Genomic DNA, 25,013 nt, shown 5'->3' with positions numbered 1-25,013 from the left:
TAAATTACATCTTTTCTAGCACTAGCCTAGATAAATTATAAGATTAAAAATAGACAAAGATAGTCTTGGGAGCGCCAGCTCACGTATAATTACATGACTGATCCGAAAAATTGATACACTTAATATAAGCTTTGCTTTTTTTTTTTTTTTTTTTTTATTAGTATATGCTATTAATAAAAACTAGCCCAAATTGTTAACATTTGAGATATGTACATTGTTACAAAAACAACCAGACTTCATTCCAGATAAATGTTTATTCTTGGGGGAAAAAATGCGATTGCAAGAAGCAGCTAGTAAAATTAATTAAAAAAAAAAGAATTGGTAAAAAAATTATGCCATGTTAGTGATATCAGAATTTTTTGTTAACAAAATAATTGTGTGTGTTTACTGTCAGATTTTGAAGTGAAACAAACGAATTAGATGTTCGAATTCCGATGTAGACCAGAAATTTCTTAAATTTGACTCAGTCAGAATTATGTTTACTGAGCTTATAAACGCTGCGCGGAAACATGTTCTCTTATTCCCCGTACTAATTCACAAAAGAGATTGGACTAGATAGCACTGAAGAGATTGGACCAGATAGTACTGAAGAGATTGGACCAGATAGCACTGATCTTGCGATAGCATGAAAGACGAGAGCTATACCAAGCAATTTTTTTAAATAATATTTTTTTTACCATTTTTTATAGTTTGAAATTATTTTACACAATTGAGAAAAAACTAATTTAATTGCATCTTATTATAATGTCAGCACATCACAAAGGTGCGAATTGACTACTAAGACTTAGGGGCTTTCGTTGTTATGGGGATTTTACTACATTTTAGTTTATATTTTATAGGTAAGTGTAAAAAGCAACCCAAGTATATGGATATGGAAACGACAAGTAAAAATATTTTGATTATTATTATTAACATAAGCAGACCTAGATCTAGTTTTAGGATTAGCATTTTGTTACACATACTAAAATACGGGTAGTTTTAAATAGGGACTAAAAAAAAAAACGTTTGTTGGATTGTTTTATAAAAGGTCTAGAATAGTCCTATATAGTTAAGTGAAAAGGAAGTTTTCTATGAAAAAGATTTCCAATATAAAGACACCGGAAGCTAGCGGGGATTTTAAAATTGTAAACAAAAGTGGTCGTAAAATAGATCGAGAAGTCTAGAATTTTTATTAAACATTTTTAAAATTTACTAATTCTCTAATCTAGTAATCTTCAAATTAATTCCTTATTATTACCTACATATAGTTGATATATAGTCTAGAATATAAACTCTTGGTAAATCTAGTCTGATCTTCATCTTGAGGGTAATTTCTATTCTTTTTTTTTTTTAAAGTCAAAAGTCACAGACAGTGTTAAAGTCTGAAAAGTCATGTTGAAACTTGCCAGAAATTTAAATAAAAATATATAGATCTATATATAGACTCTAGTTTTAGATCTAGTCTGTAGATCTAAAGTAATTTATGCTATCCAAACACCTATAGTCAATAGTGGCTATTTAATAACCAAATAAGCCAAAAATTCAACTATAAATTAATAATTAATACTATTTTAGTATTTAAATAATTTAATACTATTCAATGTTTTGACTTTGTCTTTGACAGCGCATTTTTATGTTTTTTTTAATTTAAGTATTTTAAATTTATGGTTTTTGCCAGAAAAGAAAATGAAGTATCAAAATCTTACCCCGAACCTAGATCTATATTTCAAATATTTGTTGCTATATATATAAAATATAAACTATATTAGTAATGTCTATTATTAAGTATTATAGTCTATAATATATTATTAATATTACTATATTTAAGGTCAAAGAGGCCATGTCACATGTGTCTTCATTTAATCCAAACAAATTTTTTCACACTTTATTTGATTCCAAACACCAAAATTTATTCCAAACAGTCATTAACTAAATTTTAAGGTCCCCAGGCATAGAATCTCACATGAAATCATAAAGATGTTATTCAAATTATGCATAAAAAGTACTTGTACAGTACTACTACTAGAATCTATACATACCAGCTAGTCTGCTAGTGCTACTCTGATTCTAGATCTAATCTAGAATTCCAGATCTATATAATATATAAATATATATATATGTATTATTTTTATCTTAGATCTATCTAGATATAATTTATTATAATAATACATAGATCAATACCTACTAGAAGAGACTAGTTGTATTACAATAACTACATATATATTTATAAAAGATATTTTCAAATTATGCATAAAGTACCTGTACGGTACTACTACTAGAATCTATACTACCAGCTAGTCTGCTAGTGAAGACTCAAAAGTAAAGTAGCAATTATACATAAAACACTGAACCATAATCTTCAAAAACAAAATTTAATAAAATACTCTGAAAGACACAAAGATAAAGGAACATTCCTCATCCCATATGCTAGGACAAATTTGTACAAATACTCCTTCTTCCCTAGTGCTATTATAGCATGGAATGGGTTGCCTGAGCTAGCCAGGAAAACCAGTGACTTGGCAGAATTTAAGTCATTGGTTAATATGCATGACGCGTAGGATGTAATCATCTTCTTTTTTGAAGTAACGTCTGTATTATATAAGATAAGATAAGTGCTACTATGATTCTAGATCTAGAATTCCAGATCTACATATATATATTATTTATGCCATAGACATAGATCTATCTAGATATAATTAGATCAATACCTACTAGAAGAGACTAGTATTACAATAACTACATATATGTATATATACAGAATCTACTGTTCTAGATCTATAGATCTATTATATAATATTATTATATAAGTATAGAATAGATCTAAATCTAGATATCTATTTGAAAAAGTAGAAATAAATAATATATTTTTTAGTTAGATCTAGAATCTAGATCTATCTATCTAAAAATGATAGCTATCTATAATCTGAGATAGAATATATAACATATATATAAATATTAATGAATAATACTAATAAAGATAATTATATTTCAATTTAGATTTATAATGTGTACAACTAGCATTGTAGATCTAGATTCTATCTAGTCTTGCTTTTTAGGGCCACTTATGTAAGCCTAAAAATCTATTCTAAATCTAGAATTTTTAGTTTTCCATATATAGCTTTAGGCTTTAGACTTATAAATTGCAGCCATTCTTTCAAAAGAAGATATATATATATATATAAGATAATTATGTCCTACGCACATGATATATATATATATATGTTGAACATGTTCAATCTAGTTGTGCATGTTAACCAGAGTTCCAAACCTTTGGTCCATTCACTGAATATATTGATAACTTTTAATATTGTTATAAATGGAGGTGTGGTGGTTAAGTGGTAAAGTGCTTGGCTTCTGAATCTTGGTGAAGACTCAGATTTTTAATTTCGGGATCTTTAGGGCACCTCTGAGTCCAATCAGCTCTAATGGGTACCTGACATTAGTTAAGGAGAAAAGTAATGAATGGTGCTTGATTAATGTGCTGTCCACCTGACACCCTCGTTAACCATGGGACACAGAAACAGATGACTTAAACATCATCTGCCCTATAGATCATAAGGTTTCAAAAGGGAACTTTACTTTTTTATTCTTTATTGTTATGAATGTACTGGTGGTGCAGGTAGGGGTCATGTTTGCGACTTGAGATCATGTGACTGAGGTCAGTGTACTTCTGGAATGTACTTGTGTGAATAATCAGCATGTGAATTAATCAAGATATATTAACATTCTCATCTAGGAGGAACTGATGTCAGCCTTATAGAATTTCTAGAAGTTTTTCGGGTACATTATATTAGCAAAGAGTCCAGTTGTAAAGTGAAATTAAATACAGCATGATTCAGTACAGTGTAGTACTATCCATTATAGAAAAGTAAATCCGAAAATTGTAAATTGCTTTGGTTTACATTTGTACCGTGTGAAATCATTATCTTTTAAAGTGAAAAGATTCTCTGAGTTGTTTGTAACTATTTTTTTTTGCCTACAAGTAGCCCAAGAATGAAAGAGAAACGCAACAGTATGTATTGTCATGTATATATTTTAAATTGAATAAATATATTCACAGATAACTAAAGTGATAGACTCAATGTTGTAAAAACATGGAACCTACTGGGTGCATCAAAGAAGTTCTTCTGGCTGCTATTCAGTATAGAAATAACAATGTACCATCTGCTTACTTATTGCGTCAACTTGAGGTATGTTAGTTTCCTTTAACCAAGTAGAAATAGCTCCTACCGCAGTACAGTGCAACTTTCTACTGCAGGATAATTTGTTGGGACGCTAGCAACATTTTTTGTTATTATAGTTTTTTATTTATTCACTTGTATTAGATTTTTATTATTTTTTCCAAAATGTTGATTTTGTAAGAGATACCCCTCTTTGCTTAGTGTATGGAAAGGATTTTTCAAACTGGAAATAGTAGCTATTGGGTTAATATTTACTCTTCAGAAGGCCAAGATTTGTATTTGTATAAGTTGTCACCTTCAAAATGTTTTTGTCTCATGCAGAGTTTGAGCAAAATAATAGGGATAAAAAAAACAATGTAAGCCAACTGAAAGCAATGATTTCTTTCTCTTCAGGCTTTGCAAACTATTTCCTCCAAATCAAGCTACATTCGTCAGTTATCTTCCCTTGATCAATATGAAGTAGTGGAATGTCTAACGTTTCTGGTAGAAGTCATCAGAGAGGCTCATGGATCAGTGGAACTTCTTAAAAGAGTTGTTAAAATTTTACTCAATCTATGTAAGAATATATCTGTTGAACATTTTTTAAAAAATAGCTTGTCCTAAGGTTGTATTTTAAAATAAACTAGCCAGATATTGCCAGCAGATCTTTATTTTAAAAACTTTCATAGAGTTGGGCAACATTTTTTTTAGGGTCTTCAGTTTGTTTTAGGGCTACTTTACATAATTATATGTTAGTTTTCCTGTTAGTATTCAAGGAACATTCATGCAAAGTTTTATTAAGATGTTTTTAATTTTTACTCGGATATACATACATACACATGCCTTACTTTTTGCTTTATATTATAGATAAATAAGCAAAAGTAAATCAGAAATGAAGAACAACATTGATAAATCAATTTCCTAATGACATTGTGTTTCAGCTGTTGATGAACATGTTCGTCAGATGTTGTACAGCACATTTCATCTGTGCACACCATTGATATCTGTTATTATTAGCTACAGTGGCTGTCCTGATGATGACAACATTCTGTTAGAAGTAATTTTTTTTTCCTTTTATATGGGACTAGATTTCACATGATATCTATTTTTTTTTTAAATACAACTCAGAATATATTGAGTATTTTGAATTTTCCAAATTATATTAAATTAGCTTTTATTATTATTGGTTTAAAGGCATTACAGCTGTTCCAAAGAATAACATATGGGCATCGTTTGGATTATCACAATACGTACACAGAAGACTTATTGAAGTTGCTTATTAGTCAAGTGTAAGTCTTCTTATAATTTTGTTGGCGTCCAAATATTGATATAGCATTACAATACATAATATATAGACCTTACAGCATTAAGGACAATTTTCACATATATTTTTTTCTTTTAAATATATTAAGAAACAATAAGAGAAATGAAATCATGTTTCTGTATATTTTTTTTTAAGACTTGAACAAAATGAAGTGACTATTTCTGCTGTTGTGGGAACACTGGCCAATTTGTGTAGAAACAACACACTAGTGCAGAACTCCATCAGAAATATGGTAATTGGTATTAGCTATCTAAAGTGTCTATTATGAAAGTACTTACAATCAACAAAAGTTTTTTTTAATTCTTTCTTTATTTATCATTTCTTCAAAATGAAAAGAAAACTTGTTCTCATGTTCCAGAAACCATCAGAATATAAAATGCTGTTAAAAACATTGTGCAGATTTTTTGATCATTCCAACCAAACATTAGTGATCTCATCAATGAGTGTCTTTGTCAGTCTCTGTTTAAATGAAAGTGAAGGACAGAAGGTAAAATGTAGAGTTTCAGTTTTTTCTATTGTTTTTAATGTCACCAAAGAAAATATTCTTGCAGATGGCCCATGTGGCTGTGTGGAGTTCTTTTTTCTCGATTTTTTGTTCCGCCAAGTCTGAATTCCGACACAAAAAAAAAATCGCCGATTTTTTCATTATTTATAAATAATGCGAAATGAAAATACTGAATGTAAAATAAAATATATCTAGGTCTGTGTTTATTGTTTACATTTCATCTCCTCTCGGACCCGGTGTGTCCTAAATTTACAAAGATATGGTTGAGCTAGATCTTGACATAGATCTACATCTAGATCTAGTACTCTCTCTAGGTCTAGATCTATTCTTAGAATCTAGTAAGTGCTAATAAGCCTAATTTTCCATTCAAATCCCTTTCTTTTCCCGACAAAGGCGCTATACTAACACTAACGTGACTAACTAAACTGGTTTCTTAGGTAATTCTATTCAAATAGGTTATTAGAGATCTAGACCTAGATCTAGATCTAAATGTAATTAATTAACTTAGACACAGTAAGGCTAAGGCCTAGATCTAAATAAGGCTATATAATATATCTACTTATTACATAGTCTAAATTAGTATCTAGATCTAGCACTAGATTACTAGATTTAACTAGATCAGTAGATGATACTTAGTATCTAGAGAAACAGACTTAGAAGGTGATAGATCTCTAGATTTCTATGTATCATTATCATATGTAATAAATTTAGTTCTCAATAAGTCCATAGATCTAGACATAAATATTTAGATCTATAATATAATTATTATAATCTGTGTTCTTAGACTTAGAGGACTTATTAGATGTAGGTCTAGTCCTAGACTAGTGCTACTAGTAGACACTCTTAAATTATTTTAGATCTCGCACTAGAGACAACTCTAGAGTGACTAGAGTAGAGCCCTAGAAAAGGATAGATAATCAAGTACCGGTAGATCTAGAATAATCACATAGGAGTTAGAACTATTGATTTCAAACAAAGCCAAAGGACATAATTATGAATTAAAGGTTTTCTTACTTTTAATTATATTATACTATTTACATCTAATTTATAAGAAGCAAACTAGTATTGTTATTAAAGTAATTATAATTGAAGTTTTATTTATTGCGTACAGTATGGCTGACAAACGTAAACGCGCATATGTTCCACATTGGGGCCCAAAATTCCACATTTTCAACCTAAGTGTTCCACATTCTGGGTCTTAGGGGTAGGCATGTCTGCATGTGGGTGTGTGGAGTTCTCCTTTAATTGTTGATGTGTTATTGCTCATTACTTACAGATGGCCCATGTGGGTGTGTGGAGTTCTTCTTTAATTGTTGATATGTTATTGCTCATTACTTACAGATGGCCCATGTGGGTGTGTGGAGTTCTCCTTTAATTGTTGATGTGTTATTACTCATTACTTACAGATGGCCCATGTGGGTGTGTGGAGTTCTCCTTTAATTGTTGATGTGTTATTACTCATTAATTACAGATGGCCCATGTGGGTGTGTGGAGTTCTCCTTTACGCGTTGATGTATTATTACTCATTTTTAATAGAACAACAACATACCTCATTATTTATACACTGAAGTGATATGTGGGGCTACATCTGCACTCAATAGACGCCCCATTTCCTATATCTCCTAACAATAAATCTACAGCTAAAAAAAATGTTGAAAATATGTCTAAAAACTTAATTTTAATCATTTTAGTTTAGTTGTATAGAACAAATATTGCTACTTAAAGTCATCTAGATCTCATTGCTGAAGCCACATTTATGCTGTTCAAGTTTACAATGTTTAAAATCTAAAAGTTCATAATAGTGCTATGTTTAAATACGCCTTAATTTTAACACGTAATATCACATTCTGTCACCTTTGATTTTTCAACAGAGTAATGGTAAAACAAGAAGAAAAAGACTGAATGATATTCTAAGTGCTGTTTCCCTTTCCTCCACAACTTTTGGTTTAGACATTATATTTATATGCTTTGTTTTTTTAATGGGCATTTTTTTTTTACCAATAGTTTTATTAGTATGAAAATTATCCTAGCTTCTTTCAGAATGCTATTCTTATAATAAAGTTTATGTTTCTCCTGTGCCAAAGTAGTACTTAGAAAATAAATTAATTAATTAGGGGGACAGGACAAAATAAATGTTTGTAAGGTAAAAACAGTAAAAAAAAACTTTAAGAAAATGAGATATATTTTAAGAAACTCTAATATCTTTTATTTTTTTATGTAATGAATATGATAACATAGATTAATCATCTTTTTACAGTTATATTAATATCTAAATTAATTAAATAAATATAATCAGAGATGACTTTATGTTTTTTAAGGTTAAATTTAAAGCTATGTTGTTTTTTTCCTTCGCACCTTAACAATGGTGTCCTTTCCTTTTGCAAAATAGAAACAAAGATGCAAAATTAATACAAACAATCTTAAGGATTGTTTTCAACTGATTAACATTTTGAACTGAGAATCTACTGGGAAACCCAAAAGAAGCGGGGATTTTTGTTTTTATTTCATTATTTAAGATGTCCCTGACACCATACAGCCTTTTAATTCTTCTTCTCTACATTCATTAAGACTTGAAATCATGAAGCTTTTGTTTTTTTTTATTTTAAGTAATGTCCAAAGTTTAAATTTTAATGAAAGTAAAATAGTTTGGTCTCGTCACTTTCTTCTGGGTACCTTTTATCAATTAATAACTTTTTTATTATTATTATTCCTACTCACAGTTTTTCTTTGAGAGTAGCAACGTAGAGCAAACATTACAGACAATATTCAGCATAATAAAGAACAGTTTCAAGACCATAGCCTGGAAATATGCAGCAGATTTATTGACTGATCTACTCAGACATCCACTCATGCAGATCTGCATTAAAAAGTATGTACAGCTTCAAAGTGAGGCTCACTTATAGTTAAATTGTGTTGTTTACTTTATCTGTCCTTTTATGTATTTATATTTGTTTTTGTTTTTTTTGTAAAGACTTTTGTCTAGGTCACTAAGTGAGAAACAGGAAAACTTACAGTTCCAGCTTTTTGTCAATGCTAGAAATCTTTTTTTTTTCCTTTTTTTTTTCTTTTAAGAATATTTTCCTCTAATCATTAAGTTTTTGCACCCCAAATAGCCCACAACACTCACTGGCTTTCCCTTCTTTTCTAGACTTCTAATTATTTTTTTTTACTTTTGTGATTCATTTGCATTCGAAAAAAAAAAACTAGCACTCAAAATTAAAATGTTTACTTTTTCTTTTCTCATATAGATTTCGTCACCTACATCAGTGTATAGGGGATATTTTAGTCAACTTGCCTGCTGGTAACGAGGAGTCTGTTTCTGAGGTGCATAATAGTCATCAATAATCTCTATCATACATTTTTTTTTTATTTAGATATAATATTACTTAGAAAAAAAACAAGAACATCTGTATTTGTTTAACTGTGTTCATACATTTCAAGAAAAAACAATTGTAATTAAAAATTCTTTTATTCAAAGTGGACACAAAAATTGAGTGCACTGAAAAGGAAACAATTATTTTTATTTGTTGATGTAAGCAGTCAATAGAAAGGCATGCTGACATACTTTAAAATAACTAAGATTTACGATTACAGTGGTGAATGACTATAGAAAATACAATAAACTAACATATAGATAGCCCTGGCGGACCAAGCCTTCACCAGCTAAAAAAAACAAACAAAATAAGACAAACAATTAACACAAAATAGACTTAAAGTCAACTTATGTGTCAGACATTGTTCTCTATTGAGCAGAAAAGATGAGCTGCGCCTGTGTAAAAGCTCAGGAAGTCCGAAGGGGTGGTGATTTCTGACAACGATAAATGGGAAAAGGGTGAAGTGACATACTGTAATAGTACTTCTTTATCTAGCCAGCTTTTTTTGAGGGCGGCATGCTTTTTAACTGTGATAGTACTAAACCCACATCTGTTTTAGATGGCTTTAAAGAAAATGTTTTGAATTGAAATTTGTTTTGTTCCTCAGATGTTCCAGTTGTTGTTGAGTCTGTGTACCGTTCCCTCCATACGTCAGTGTGTGAACTCCAAGATGTTCAGTCCTCTAGCACAAGGAAAATTATCAGCTGCTTCTTTGGTGGATATAACACGCTCTCCTCTAACTCCTGAGACAGAAGCTCTGTTGTGTTGTATACATTGGGTGGCTCAAGACCCCAGCACAAGAAACCGTGCACCATGTTTGGCGTTAGATTTCCTTATTGACTCTTGTCAGGTAGATATGCATTTTACATTAAATTTAGGTCATGAAAGAGCTTTGAAAATTCAGGTTTGTATTTTTTGGGCATTTTCATGTTAACTGAATTGAAATATTGTATTCTATTTGAGAAGCAATAAAGATTTTCAATATAAAACAACATCCTTTATGTCATGATATTGTAATAACTTAAGGGAAGCAACTCAAGGATATGATGTTTATTTACATGGGGACATCACAAATACATAGAACAACATCTGCCTTGAGCAATCCTCTTCATAAGCTCTAGACTCCGCTATCTTTTTCCTAATGTAAACATCCTTCCTAGTCCAGTGCGCACCTTCTGTACTAGCTTGGATGGCGGTGTACATAGCAGGGTTATAACAATATTAACATTTTACTATGACAGAAAATATACAAAAACAGACATAAGAACTCTTCCCCTAGCTATTCCATCTTTCAATATAATTAAAGTTAAGTATCCAGTGTTAACTTAAAATGCAATGTTTAAGTGATACTGTGGTATGATGTATTGTTATGTATAATGCACATTGTAAGACAAATTAAAACAGCAATACATTACTTTACTTAGTCCTTTGAACTCCCAGTGGATCAAAGAACTGCATAATCTCCTCATCTGGGTCCATGACCATCCTCATTCATGTCTTCTTTGCTTCTTGGTCCATGGATCTCCTATATATTTGCTTTGGTCTCCCTACTATTTTCCCCAGTGGATTCCAGTCTAGGGCCTGTGTTGAAGCTTTTTTTTTTTTTTTTTTTTTAATTGTTCACCCAATCCAGCCTCATTCTCATTTTGTATTTTAATTTTTGTTCTCTATTGTTGTTTGCTGGGTTCTTACCCACAGACTATTGTTTGAAATTTTGTTCAGACATCTAACATCAGAATAATCTCACACTTATTATAAATTAGTGTGACTAGTACTGATTTAGAACCACTTTAAGATAAAAAATTTTATCTAGGCCAAATTATGAAATCTTGTAATTTCTAGTAGATTTCCAGATTTATATCAAAATACTTCTTCTAGGCAACAATTCTAGTAAATCCATATCTATCTTTAATTCTTATTTAGATATAGATCAAATAGTCCAGAATAATAGATGTTAAATTCTAGAACTAATCATTATACAAGTAACAATAGTATATTAGTGAGTACTTAAAATTATTAACAAGAACAAAAGACTATCATAATGCAAAAGAAAGTATTTTACAAGGTGTTATAGACTTTTGTTTTGTTTTTCAGGATTGCTTGTGTGGCTCAGATAGTTTGTATCCAATTCATCTTTTAATCCCAGTGTTCACACAATTACTGTCTCGGCCAGACCAAACTAACTTCACTGAGAAAACAATTAGACTTGTCAAAATTTTAAGCGGTAAATTTTAAAAATATTGTTGTGTCCCAAACCCAGAGATAATTAATATCTTCAGCCTCTTTGCTACACTTGTCCAGGGAACAGGCTTCATCTCATTACTTAAGTAGATTTTATGACTCTCAAAATCCTAGAACCTGATTTACATCCCCTGACAAGTGCTATCACAACTTAAAACATTATTGTGGTCCTAATTTGATATTTTATAGTACACTATCACATAAACTTGGCTATTCATTTGAAAGTAAGCAAGTAATATTTAAATCATAAAAATATAAGAATCTCTTTCAATAAATATTTCAACTATGATTTCCTTAACTAGGAAATCATGTTAATTTGTATTATGGTATTAAGCAATAATTATTTCTTTAGAATTGATAACATTTTTTATTAATAATCCATAAATATTTGTTGATCTTATCTTATCTTATCTTATATAATACAGACGTTACTTCAAAAAAGAAGATGATTACGTCCTACGCGTCATGCATTTAGTCATGCATATTAACCAATGACTTAAATTCTGCCAAGTCACTGGTTTTCCTGGCTAGCTCAGGCAACCCATTCCATGCTCTAATAGCACTAGGGAAGAAGGAGTATTTGTACAAATTTGTCCTAGCATATGGGACGAGGAATGTGCCTTTATCTTTGTGTCTTTCAGAGTATTTTATTAAATTTTGTTTTTGTATTTGAAGATTATGGTTCAGTGTTTTATGTATGATTGCTACTTTACTTTTGATCCTTCTATCCTGAAGGCTTTCTAAATTTAATGATTTTACTAAAGGTGTTACTCTAGTCAAATGTGAATATTCGTTTGTTATGAATCTCACTGCTCTATTTTGTGTCTGTTCCAGTTTCTTAATGTTTTCTTGAGTTGAGGGGTCCCAAACGGAGGATGCATATTCTATTATTGGCCTAACCAAGGTTAAGTAACATTTTAGTTTTATGTTCTTATTTGATTTATAGAAATTTCTTTTAATAAATCCTAATGCTTTGTTTGATTTTTTTGTAGTTTCATCAATATGTGGATTCCATGATAGTTTTTCATTTATTATAACACCTAGGTATTTTGCGTTTTTAGTCTGTGATACTGGTTTGCCATGAATAAGATAAGTGGAATTAATTTGTTTTAGTTTTTTTGTTACTCTTAACAACTGACATTTTTCTGGGTGGAAAGACATGCTCCAATTTGATTCCCATTTCTGTAATTCATCTAATTCTCTTTGTAAAATATCTGTGTCTTGTGTTGTTTTTATTGTTCTATATATTATGCAATCGTCTGCAAATAATCTGACTTTTGTTCCTGAACTAATGCAATTTGGTAAATCATTTATGTAAATTAAAAATAGTAGTGGACCCAAGACTGTACCTTGAGGTACACCTGAGTTTACTGTTATCGGTGTTGATTTAGAGCCATTTATTATTACAGTTTGTTCTCTCCCTATCAGAAAGTCTTTAATCCACTGATGCAGTGGACCATTAATGCCGAAATATTTTAATTTTTTAAGCAAACTATGGTGGTGAACTTTGTCAAAAGCCTTAGAAAAATCTAGTAAGATAGCATCTATTTGTTCACTATTATCTAAACCTTTTGAAAAATCATCAATTAGTCCTATTAGTTGTGTTTCACATGATCTATATTTCCTAAAGCCATGTTGGTATGGTGTGAGGACATTATGTTTGTCTAAGTGGTTTATGATGTTGCTACATATTATGTGTTCTAGGATTTTACATGTGATGCTGGTAAGTGATACTGGTCTGTAGTTCCCTGGGTCAGATTTTTCTCCTTTTTTAAATAGGGGGGTGACATTAGCTTCTTTCCAGTCCTTTGGTACTCTGCCCTGGTTAAGTGAAGCCTGAAAGAGTATTTTGAACACTGGGGCTAGCTCATTACTTAGTTCTTTGAGTAATCTAGCTGGAATACCATCAGGTCCAGAAGCTTTATTTGGTTTGGTGTTGGCTAATAGTTTTTGAATTCCATTTTCTTGTACTACTATATCTTCTATGTTGTCTACTTGGTTCAAATTCAGTAATATGTCTTTGTCTCCTGGGGCTGAGAATGCTGATGCAAAGTATTTGTTTAGAATGTTTGCTTTAGTTTCATTATCATTATGTATTATGTTATGTTCATCTTTTAATGGCGCTACGCCTGTTGTTTCCATTTTCTTAGACTTAATGTATGACCATAGGTTTTTGTTGTTATCTTTAGATATTACATTGTTTATGTATTCACTCTGCAGCTGTCTGCTTACTTTTTGGGTTAAGTGTTTAATTTTTATATACTTTTTGTAAACTCTTTCTGCATTAGTTTCTTTAAATTTTCTATAGAGGTTTTCCTTCTGTTTACAAAGCTTCTTTAGTCTATTATTAAACCAGCATTTATTTATTTTGTTTGATGTGTATTTAGTTGGTATATGATTTTCTATAATGCTTTTAAGATGGTTTTTAATGAAATTCCAGAGGTCATCGACTGGTTGGTTAATGTCTTTTTCTAATAAGAATGTTTGTTGAAAGTTTAGTGCAGCTTGGTGTAGTTGTGTCAGGTTACATTTATTCCAGAGTAAGATTTTTCTTTTGGGTTTTGTATTGGCTACTGCTTTTATCTGACTGTGTATTTTTATGATCTCATGGTCTGATAGACCAGGGATAATTTCATAATCAACTACTAATCCAGGTCTGTTGGTTAAGAAGAGATCTAATGTGTTGTTTAATCTAGTTGGCTTTTTAATGATTTGATCTAAACTTAGGTTGTGTAAAGTTTCTATGAAAAGCTCATTTATGTCCTTAAGGTTTTGGTGTTTATCTATGGTTAGTGTTTTCCAATTTATATCAGGTAGGTTGAAATCACCCATAATCCAAAAAACTGCATTTTTATTTGTCTCTTTAAGTGTAGTAATCTGATTACATAGTTCCTGCATGTATTCTAAACTAGAATTTGGTGGTCTGTAAATGCTGCCTATTATTAGGGATGTTGAGGTGGTATTAATTTTACAAAATGTTGATTCTACATTTTTTGAGTTAGGTAAGGTAATTTCTTCTGCTATAAGAGTGTTTTTTATTGCTAAAAGAACTCCTCCATGATTATCAGCCCTATCTTTTCTAAAAATTTCATAATTACTATTGAAAATTTCTGCATTATAAATTTCAGGATGCAGCCAAGTTTCTGTTCCTGCAATTATGTCTGGTTTCTCACATTCTAATAAAATTTCTAAGTCTGCTGTTTTGTTCCTAATGCTTTGAAAATTTATAACTAAGGTTTTAAGGTATTTTGGTATTACTTCTTTAGTAGGTTTGTTTAGTGAGGCTGTTGTATTAATTTTAGTAGATTTAGGTTTAACAGGAGTGGATCTGGCTAGTGGTTGGTGAGTTTGGTTCGGGATGGTGTTTAAGATGTTGTATGGGTTAGAAGTGTCCGCATCAAAGGAATCAAACAGTCCTGATGTAAACTGAGGTAACCCACACGGTACACAGTGCCATGATGCGTCTTTGTTGCCTAAGGCATAATACACAGGTGTATTCATATGGAGACATGATGCATGGTACCATTCATCGCAGGTGTCACATTGAATGGCTTTCTGTTTCAGGGTGCATATTTTTTTGCAGATGTTGCATCTATCTTTAGATCTAGGCCCTGGATTTGACTCTACATCTCCTGCTATTAATATTAACAGTGATAGGTATTTATTTCTGCTGTGTCTGATTGAGAACTTCCATTTGTGATGGGTAATCTTCTTTAATGTTATAGATGTGTATGTTAGGTTATTTTTGAAGTTGCATTGTTCTAAAGTGTGATGATTGATTATGACTGTTGTTTCCTTTTTAAGTTTAGTGTTGACTAAGGTAGATCTAGTTCTGTGTTCAGCTAGTGTGCATTTAGTGATTATTAGGATAAATAGCCAGAGCAATTTCATGATGACTGTTCTTGATTTTAGTTTTTAAAGGAGTCTAGTCTAAATCTAGTTTAAGGTTTACAATGCCTAAGTTAAGTCTAAATCTAAAGTGAAAGCTAGTTTACAATGGCAATTAAATCAAATCAAATGGTTTATTAAATTCAAAATGTGGACCTAGACTAGAACTAGATTCTAGATCTAATTCTAGAATATTCTAGATCAATATATTTACGTGTATAACTAACTATATAGAGTATTACTATTAGTTATTATTAGTAGTATTAGTAGATGATTAGTAGATCTAAAGCCTTAATTAAAGTCTAAGTCTAACACTAGACAGACTAGATCTAAAATCTAAGGATATAATAATAAATATAGACTAGATCTAGATCTAATAAATTATAAGGATTAGTGAGACAAAATAGTCCTAAGCTAAGAATTGTTAATTTGAATTAATTAGTGGAAAAAATGCTGAATTAAGCTAAATATATAATTTAAAGATATTAGTTTATTAGTTAAATAGCTTTTTTAATGAATTTGGTTTGATTTAATACAACAAAACGAAAAATTTAACTCATCTCTGATTACAGTAAACAGGGAGCAGCCATCTTGCCAAGAGCGCGTAACTCTATTTCAGATGATCATTAAATACTACTGGTATTCCTTTTTGTGTGTGTGTGTATGCTCCAGAAATTTTCTTAGCTAACTGCTTTCTTATTATTTATTTGCACAAGTAAATCTTCTTTTTCTTGTAATGACTTGATAGTTAGACGCGTTTAAGTTGGGACTAATCGGGCATTTCCTTAGTGATGCAACGGTACATTAAAAACTTATAAATGAAATAGCTTAGAGACAGAGTAACGTAACAAAAAAGACCTCTTATAGTAGTGCTTAGGAAAGGACGTATTTTTCTAGATCTGATAACATAGACTGTGCCCTTCTTTTTGTAAATAAATTTTATATGATTTGAACGAGGCATTATTCTGTTACTTCTGGTGAGAGTGTTTATACTTGAACTACTAATAACATTCATCTTTAGTCCTCAATTACAAATAACATCATCTCAAGTCAGCAGACTCACAACCTTCCCAAAAGAAAAGACAACACCTCAACACTTCTATCTCTAATACTGCAGAATGTCTTCTATGTCATTTTTTTGTAGATTTTGCTTATTAGATGACTGAAAATGTTTCATTTTGAAAAATCTTGTCTTGTATTGAAATTTATTCACAGTTTTATGCTCTAGTAAGCAAAGTCGGGAGTTGATTGGAAGCCACTTTCAGAAAGAAATAGTTGCCTATTTAATTGAAAAACAACTATCTCAGCGACACACGGCTTACACAGCCACCAACCCGCTTGTTACAGAGGAAACATCTGCCAGGTTGAACCTGCATTTTATTACTTTTATTTGAAATAGTGAAAGCAGAAAACACTTACTCTCTATCCAAAGTGAAAGAACTTTTTGATAAGCACTTCTGTAACTCTAGGACAAGTCATTGGAATGTTTTAGTGGACTTATTAGGACAAGAGATTTGGATAATGATTGTAATATCTTTATTCATTTATCGTTTTTACAATAGTGCATTTTACAACAAATTTTACAGTAATGCAAACATTCAAATAAAAATAAATTTCATAGAATCCTAAATGCTGCTGGTAAAATCATTGGCAAAACACAAACCCCATTTGGGTAGCTGTTTGAGACAAACATCTATAAAAAAGCTAAAAAGATTCTAGAAATAAAAAATCACCCTTTGGGTCAGGATTATGTGATTTTACTGTCACAAAAGAGATACAAGACACTGATAGCAAAGACAGACACAAACACTCTTTTGTTCCCCTGGCAATCAAATCATTAAATACAATTCAGCTATGTGGTATAAACATTTCAGATGTAAATTAGTAGTGAGTCTGGTGTGAATGTATACTTTGGTTTTCTATAGTTACAATAATTTGTTTGGTGTAATGTACAAATTGTAAGTCAAATTTCCTTATGAATAATAAAGATTATTATTATTATAAAAATGTAATTTCATACAACAGTCTAACAAACATATTAGCTCCCTTAGAACTTCATTAGTCACCTGATCTGCTTCAATAAACTCTTCTGCCTGGGTCTTTCCACCTTGAATTTATTAGTCAGTTTTTAGCAATTTTTTTAAGCTAGTAAATTATCATCAAGAACTTTTCATTTGATATTGACTGATATTCATGGACCTTTGAGTAAAATAGTTGAATGAAACTGCTACTTAATTTTCAAGCAATAATCTCACCAAAGTTCATGGCACTGCTTCTATTAGTGTGGCGCCAGGCCATGTATTAATTTAAATAGGTTTCACTGTACCTTGTTTGTAATATTTTGTTAAAATAGTTGTTGAATTGCAAACATACACATTTATTGTAGAGAAAACTGTGACAGATGTGTTTTACTTATTGCTGATTTAACATGGAAACTCAGAACTTGCATTCCTGAACTGTCTGGCTATCTATCAAACATTCTAAAGGTATGTTAACAAAATAGTACAAATTGTACACATATTACTTTGATGGTGATAGAATTTAAATAAATTTAAATTATAATATTTTATAATGTAAGATAGTAATTAAGAATTGTGTGTAAGCATTGTGTGGTTGAGTAGATGGGGGGGTAAGGAGTTGGTGTCAATTTTATTCTCATTTGATTCTTATTCCATCATATGTTCTAGTCAATGACTATTTGGTGCTGAATTTTTTACGTTTATGAAATGACTTCTATTGCTAATTATGTTTTCTTTTAGGAGCCAAAGCTGATGGAAATTATAGCTACAGGACTAGCCTCGTCTAACCAGGAGGAAGTTGTGATGTCCATTCGTTTGACTTGTTTCATGATGGGCCTTGATGACCCTATGCCTGATGTCCTGTAATTACTATTGCTAAGAAAAGTTTTGAGTGCTACGTGGTTATTGCATAAACTAGTTATAAATAAACTTTGTTTCAATTTTACAGAACCTATGTAAATAATACCATTGCTATTTGCAAATCAGTGTCTTAAAGTAGCAATAAGTTGGACAAATTTATAAATAATTATAAGAATTTTGGAAGATTACTCAAGATCTATAATTCCAATGAAATTGTATTCATAATCAAAATAGGTTTTGAAAAACTTTTGGGAAAAGATAAGCTTTTTTGAGTTCATTTGTGTAAGGAAAATAGTTTCTTTGTCTTGATTTGAAATTTACTTCCATTATGAATACTTAAGATGGTTGAATGTCCGTTGTAACTCTTTATGGATGAAGAAATTGTTTTGGTTGTAAAAATTAAGAACTTTCAATTGTATCTTCTTGTTTCAGTTTCTGTGGCTCTGTTGCAGCATTAAACAAACAAAGACAGTGTGTTGCTAAGAGGCAAAAACTACAAAGAGAGCATTCACCCAGTGTTAATGTTCTTACTGAGAGGTCAATGAACACAAAGGAGAACAGCCCCAATAATACAGAGCTTAGAAACCCATTTTTAAAGACAAGTTTAAACACAGATAAAGATGAAACTCACTTAGAGAACTTAATGAGAAAAGAAAACATTTTAGAGGTATTTTTGTAATATTTAGACATTAAAAAAGGAATGAGATCGTTGTAGAGTTTTAATCCGTTTGCATTGAAATGAAATTCAATTGGTTTATTTCCACAGACCAAAGAGGTGAAGTCTGGTGTTGTTAAAGAAGTTTTGGAACATAATATTAAGACATTACAAGTGAGTAACATGTATTAATTACCTAGCTAGTTCTCGAGAAGATCAACCTGGAGTTATGCCCTAATCACTTCCTTTCTTCTCAGTCATTCTCATCTTCTGTCCAATCCCATTTGATTGCCTTGTTCCTATTTTATTTTATTTTTAAGCCACTAAAATTGCTTCATTTATATTTTCTTTTATGTCTAATTATATTAATTTGTTTAAAATTACCCCTAATGTTTTTCTGTATTCTGAGCTTCAGAAATTCATTCTTCTGGCATCTACAATCCACAGTTCATCAAAGTAAGAAGAGCGCTAGTCAAAAAATGTAATTAAAAAGTGCTCAGATGGGCCAATACTGAAGTCTGAGAGATATTCTTGGCAGTAGAGCCATAGAAAAAAAAAGACAAAACTATGGACTAGAATTACATTGGCAAAGATAGTGAATTTTTTTCTGTCAAAAAATTGTTTTTGAATTGGTCTTGTTGCAGACACCTTTCACTAAAGCAGTCAGAAAGTTCCTATAGAAATGCTCCTAATAGAGGATACAAATGTTCAAGCTTATGAGAAAAATGAAACTTAATTGCACAAATCATCCAATATTAAAAAGAATCTATATTTCAATATATAAAGTGATGTATAATTTATTAAATATCAAATCCCAGATTCACACTGCTATGAAAGCATAATGGTTATTGATTTCTTTTTAGTGTATTTTTAAATTTTGTTGTTTAACTTTACAATAAATATTCAATTACGAAATTTCTCGACACACATTTCTAAACATTATTTTTGCTAAAGGTTTATTGACACTCTTAATTTGTTTTCAATATAGATTAAAGAGGAACACCTCAGTGATCTTCTTGAAGCTAAATCATTAGCCTTGACTCAAGCGGATCGTTGTATAGCTCAACTTAGAGCCTCAAATGCATTTCACTATGCTGAGGTAAGCATTCAAGCTCATTAGCGAAATGTATTTAGTATTTAATTCTCTAAGTGAAACAAAACATTGGAGATGCACTGCTTAGCTATGTAAACAGAACACATTACTGCTTTTTGTATAAATAGAACACAGTCTGTGCCAGCTACATACAAATATACAATAAGAATAGATTGAAATAATATTAAAACATCTTAGAGGTCTCTATATCAAGGGTTGTAGTATATGCAAGCATTTTGTTTACTAAATGACCTTAAATGCTAAGTCTTTGTGACTTCTTTTTAAAGCGTTGAACAATCGCTTATTTTAACTTCCTGAGAATGCAAAAGCTGTTTATTTGTGTGAAACATATTAAAAGGTTTGTCTATCTTAGGATTGACTTAAAGATCTATTTCATTGAAGATTTCATTACTTCTCCTGTAACTGTTTCAGATGAAAAAACTTCAGAATGCTCTGACAGAGTCTGAGAATAAAACAGAGCTTGTTGTTTCCCAGATGAATGAAATGAGACTCAACTCAGAGAAAGTGAATGCTCAGTTTGAAGCTCAGTGAGTAGAATGTCTTGCAGGGTACGACCTGAATGTATGGGAACTTTGTGTTACATTAGTTGTTTGTTTAATTGTTTTTTTAGTTTTACATCTTTCTTTGTAACTGAGCACCACTGCTCTAAGATGAATTTTGAAATATATTGCTGTTGAGTGTGTTAAATATAACAGTACCAGCAGCAGTTAATTTGTTCTATTTTATCTGTCTAAACATTTACAAAGGCATAACCTACACTGTGTTTTACACATTGAGTTCAGCACCAAATATTTTTAATTACAAGAAAGCATTGACTGGAAACATAGAGAAATCTATTTCAATTTCCTACACGTATTTATAAGCTAACAAATAAATTAATCAAACAAGACATTTAAGTGGTAGATTTTAAAAAAGGGATTGAATATTTCTGATTTCAGAAACACATTTAGTCTTTATCTGTCCTTTGTTGATTTTTTCTCTTATACTGCCCAACAAATTCATTTCAGATTGAGCTTAGCCAAAGAAGAGATTGAAGCCTTAAACAAAGTGCAAGATGAAATGGCTGAAAAGTAGGGACACATTTTAGATCATTTCTTCATGAAAGTTTCTCAGTGTTATTTTTTTTTACTGCTTTAGTTATTATTTATTAAACAAATTTATCAGCTTTCAGACGGTGACCTATAATAGCACAATTTTGAAGGAAAATTGAATTAAAATTTGCAATACTTTAAGTTTTGAAGAGATTTGTTTTCTACCCTTTTTGAATATCATTGAAATAGCTTTAAAATAGCTAATGTACTAGTTCATAAGTCATCATTCGTTTTAAACTATTTCAATTAGGTCTACAGATTTAGAAGAGCAACTGGCAAGCAGTAAACAAGAAATCAAAACATTATCCAATTTGCTGCAGAATGTTCAGAAGGATTTTGAGACGCTTTCTGAAAAACATAATGTGTATGTATACTATATAGAACTCAGTTAACAAGTTGCTGTCTCCAGTGTTCAACTTGTATTGTTTCATCAGTATTTTTTTTGTTTAAGACATCTCTTCTTGAAATTTTTTTTGTTATTAAAGGTTGAATGATGCTTAGTTTGTTTGTTTTTTTGTTGTTTTTTTTTGGGGGGGGGGGTGTTAAGTTTAACCTTCATTTTAACTTTGTAAGTATGTTATAGTCGTGATAACCCAAAAAAAAAGATAATTAGGATTTAACTAGTTCAGGAATGTTTTATCTCATGCCTTTATTTTTAAATTACTTTTTTTTTTATCATCTTGTAATTCAAATGTTTTCAAATTAGTGAATTTGGTAATAAAAGTTTTTGTTCTAGTCATTATTCTTATATCCCTTTTTTTTAATTTCTTCATTTTATTTTCATTATTATCTTCATTTTCTGATTAAGATCTAACCTGAAGAGTAGCATTTCACTAGTTATTCTAAAGTATCTCAATTAATATAAAGTTAAATTAATCATTCACTAATTGTTTGTTAAATGGGATTTTGCCAAAGTCTTCAAGTTTGATTTGGTTTATGTTGTGCATTGACTGTTTCACTTAATTTATCAGAGGAACATTTCTTTTCACAGGTCCTGTAATGTCAACAAGCAGCTAGAAGAGGAAAGAAAAGCTTTATCCAAACAAATCAAAGAAAAAGATGGATCTTTACAAAGTAAACGGCTTTTATTGTTTTTTATGAGCACACTGTTTCAATCCTCTACTGACGTAGCTAATATATCTTTTTTTTTTTTTTTTTATAGTATCTAGATGTTGACTTTATGAAATGTTAAAAATGAGATGTACAATAAAATAAAAAGTGTTTTGAATGAGTTTGAAAATATTCTGTTGTAGTGTTAATGTTTGATATATTTAATTTTAAATGACTTTAAAATTTGGCTTAAAGCAAAATACATTTGATCATTAACATAAGTATATGACCCCACAGTCAAAATCAGTTTTATATTTACAAACCACAGTTGGGATTATAAGTAACCTAACTTCAGTGGAATAACTTTTCCACATGTATCACTTGTGTTTCTCATCCGTTTCATTTTTTTTATTTGTAACAGAACTAAATGTCAATATTCAAGCCCTGCAGATAAAATTTAACGAAACAGAAAAATTCAGACAAGAACTAGAAAAAGAGAAAGAAGACATTGAGGTGTATGTTGACAAATTGAGGAACCAGTTAAGTTCCAGTGAAAACATGTGCAGGCAGTTACAGCAAAAGGTAAGATATTCAGGGGTATTTTTCTTCTTAGCACTTCTGTGGAAACATCTGTTATGGGAGACAGATTGGCCAATGGAGATAGAACATCCCCCTCCAGTGGGCTTCCCCAACACTTTCTAAGAAACAAGCATTGCAGATGGTCAGTGGCAGTACACTTTAGGAAGATGTAAGAACTTAGTGGACTTGACAACAATGGGTGAGATTAAATGATTTAGTTCAGTGATGCCCAAAATATGGCCCGCGGGCCAGATCAACGTGGTTCCATCTGGCCTGCCAAAATTGATTGGTGCCATGACCTTTAACATTAGTGTATAAGCCATTTTCTGATCTGTGAATAAAAATCACTTCAGATATGCAATTCCTTAATGTAAGTACTAGATCCACAGGTTTCTAATCAAATAGTTTCAAATTCAGGTCAATTTCATTTCGCTTTTTTGTACCTTTTCGTTCATGTGGCCCGCGACAAGTGTCAGAAATTAAAATGGCCCACAGGTCAAATTAGGTTGGGCATCACTGATCTTGTTGATGGGTAACCTTGACAGGGATTGGTGCAGATCCATGTCTCACTCCTGGCCAATGGGTAAAACCTTACCATTTGCCAAAGAGTCACAATGTTGTTTTTTTATGTAGCAAGCAGTTGTTGTTTTTTTTTGTAACTGTTTTAAAGAAGTTAAAGATTTGTGTATAAATTCTCCAAAGCTCTCTACATGTTTGTGCTAAACTCACTAACATAGTTTTTAACATACGTTTATGTAAGAGGAAGAATGATTATTGTGGCTAGTCTTTGGTTTCTCTTATTAGTTTTGTTTGTTTTTTCAGCTGACAACATTAGAAGGTATCAATCAGGAGCAAGAAGAAAAACTGCAGCAGAAAATGGAGAAAATTTCTGAACTTGAATCAGAACTGGAGAAGCATAATCAAATTGTTTCTTTCATAAGTAGTATGCAGCTTAAAAAGAAATAAGAGTCTTGTGCAAACATGTATTTTTATGAAGAATCTATTCAATTTAACTCACTGTGTGCATTTCTTATTGTACAAATAAAGATGACTTGTTTGGGACTGATATAATTGTATAGCCCTAATGATAATGAAGTGTGTGTGTGTGTTGTTCTTTCAACATTTTTACTTTTTAACCTTCATAAAAGGGAGGATACAAATTTAATTAAATAATAATAAATTCTGACAATAATGATGTGAATTTATCTCTAGTCTTTTTATTTTTTTTATTAAAGTAGTAATTGAACTGTTCTAAAAAAAACTTGCTTAATGACATTTGAGAATGCGAGTTTTAAGTCTCAAGATTCCCATTGTAATTATTTCTTTTTAGGTTCTTGGAGACCACATTTAAAGCTTCTTTTATCATAAATGCACTTTAAGCTTCTACAGTTTGTTATGCAGATACTGCAACATATATTGACAGTTCTAGACTTATGTATCATGTTTTTCTAATCTAGATTCGTTCTAAAACTAACACTGGGAGTTTGTGTTACAAAAACTGATTTATGCCATTAGTCTGCATAAAAGGTTACAAATTCACCACAAGAGATATTTATAATCATTAACTAAGAGAAAAATGAAAATCTTGGTTGACAACCTTTGTCATGTTTGTAACTTTGAAATGAGTCCACTCATTACCTTATCAACAAAGCTTTGTTCCAATATAAAACAACAGAGAGGTAACATACAATAACATAGTCCTAGACCAGTGATTCCCAAAGTGGTCTACGAATACTTCCAAGGGGTCTACGAAAGTGAAAAAACAAATTGGGGGTCTATGAGATGTCCATGGGGGTCTACGATAATATATTCATTTCAGCAAGTTGTGACTTTAATTTTTACATCCCATTAATGTAGTCCTTCACACTAACATATAATTTTAATTTGTACCTAATTAAATCCTTAAAATATTTATCCTGCTATTCAAACAAAAAATTGTATTTAATTTCAATATTTATTTAAATAACTTAATTTTGTCTATATGTAAGTGATGTTTAGCTAAAAGAAATGTAAACTGCATAGCGTGATTAGTTAAAATTGTTCATTGCTTCTTTGTCAAACTAGCGGTTGCCAATTGCCATTTTTATGATAATATGAAACTAATTACGCTGGAGGATCATCTGAGACAAATGTCACTCTGATAAAAAGATAAAGATTTGAAAAACATTCGAACA

The 25,013-nt window shown here is 30.8% G+C and overlaps 1 protein-coding gene across 1 annotated transcript; it reads left to right on the top strand.

The window, feature by feature from the left end:
* Nucleotides 1-1,112: 1,112 nt before the first annotated feature.
* On the top strand, nucleotides 1,113-24,036 carry LOC106057599 (protein CIP2A homolog). The gene is made up of 23 exons (XM_013214848.2): nucleotides 1,113-1,306; nucleotides 4,040-4,169; nucleotides 4,554-4,716; nucleotides 5,081-5,196; nucleotides 5,334-5,428; nucleotides 5,599-5,695; nucleotides 5,822-5,950; nucleotides 8,689-8,837; nucleotides 9,217-9,292; nucleotides 9,950-10,192; nucleotides 11,437-11,566; nucleotides 16,687-16,834; nucleotides 17,858-17,957; nucleotides 18,231-18,352; nucleotides 18,783-19,017; nucleotides 19,117-19,179; nucleotides 19,994-20,104; nucleotides 20,531-20,646; nucleotides 21,127-21,189; nucleotides 21,461-21,574; nucleotides 22,202-22,284; nucleotides 22,682-22,842; nucleotides 23,662-24,036. Exons 2-23 carry the CDS (start codon nucleotides 4,074-4,076, stop codon nucleotides 23,803-23,805), a joined length of 2,754 nt encoding a protein of 917 aa, XP_013070302.1. The 5' UTR covers nucleotides 1,113-1,306; nucleotides 4,040-4,073; the 3' UTR covers nucleotides 23,806-24,036.
* Nucleotides 24,037-25,013: the final 977 nt, after the last annotated feature.

Source organism: Biomphalaria glabrata, chromosome 6 (assembly GCF_947242115.1).
Source record: "Biomphalaria glabrata chromosome 6, xgBioGlab47.1, whole genome shotgun sequence".
NCBI lineage: Eukaryota > Metazoa > Mollusca > Gastropoda > Planorbidae > Biomphalaria > Biomphalaria glabrata.
This window is presented reverse-complemented; position numbering and strand designations above follow the sequence as displayed.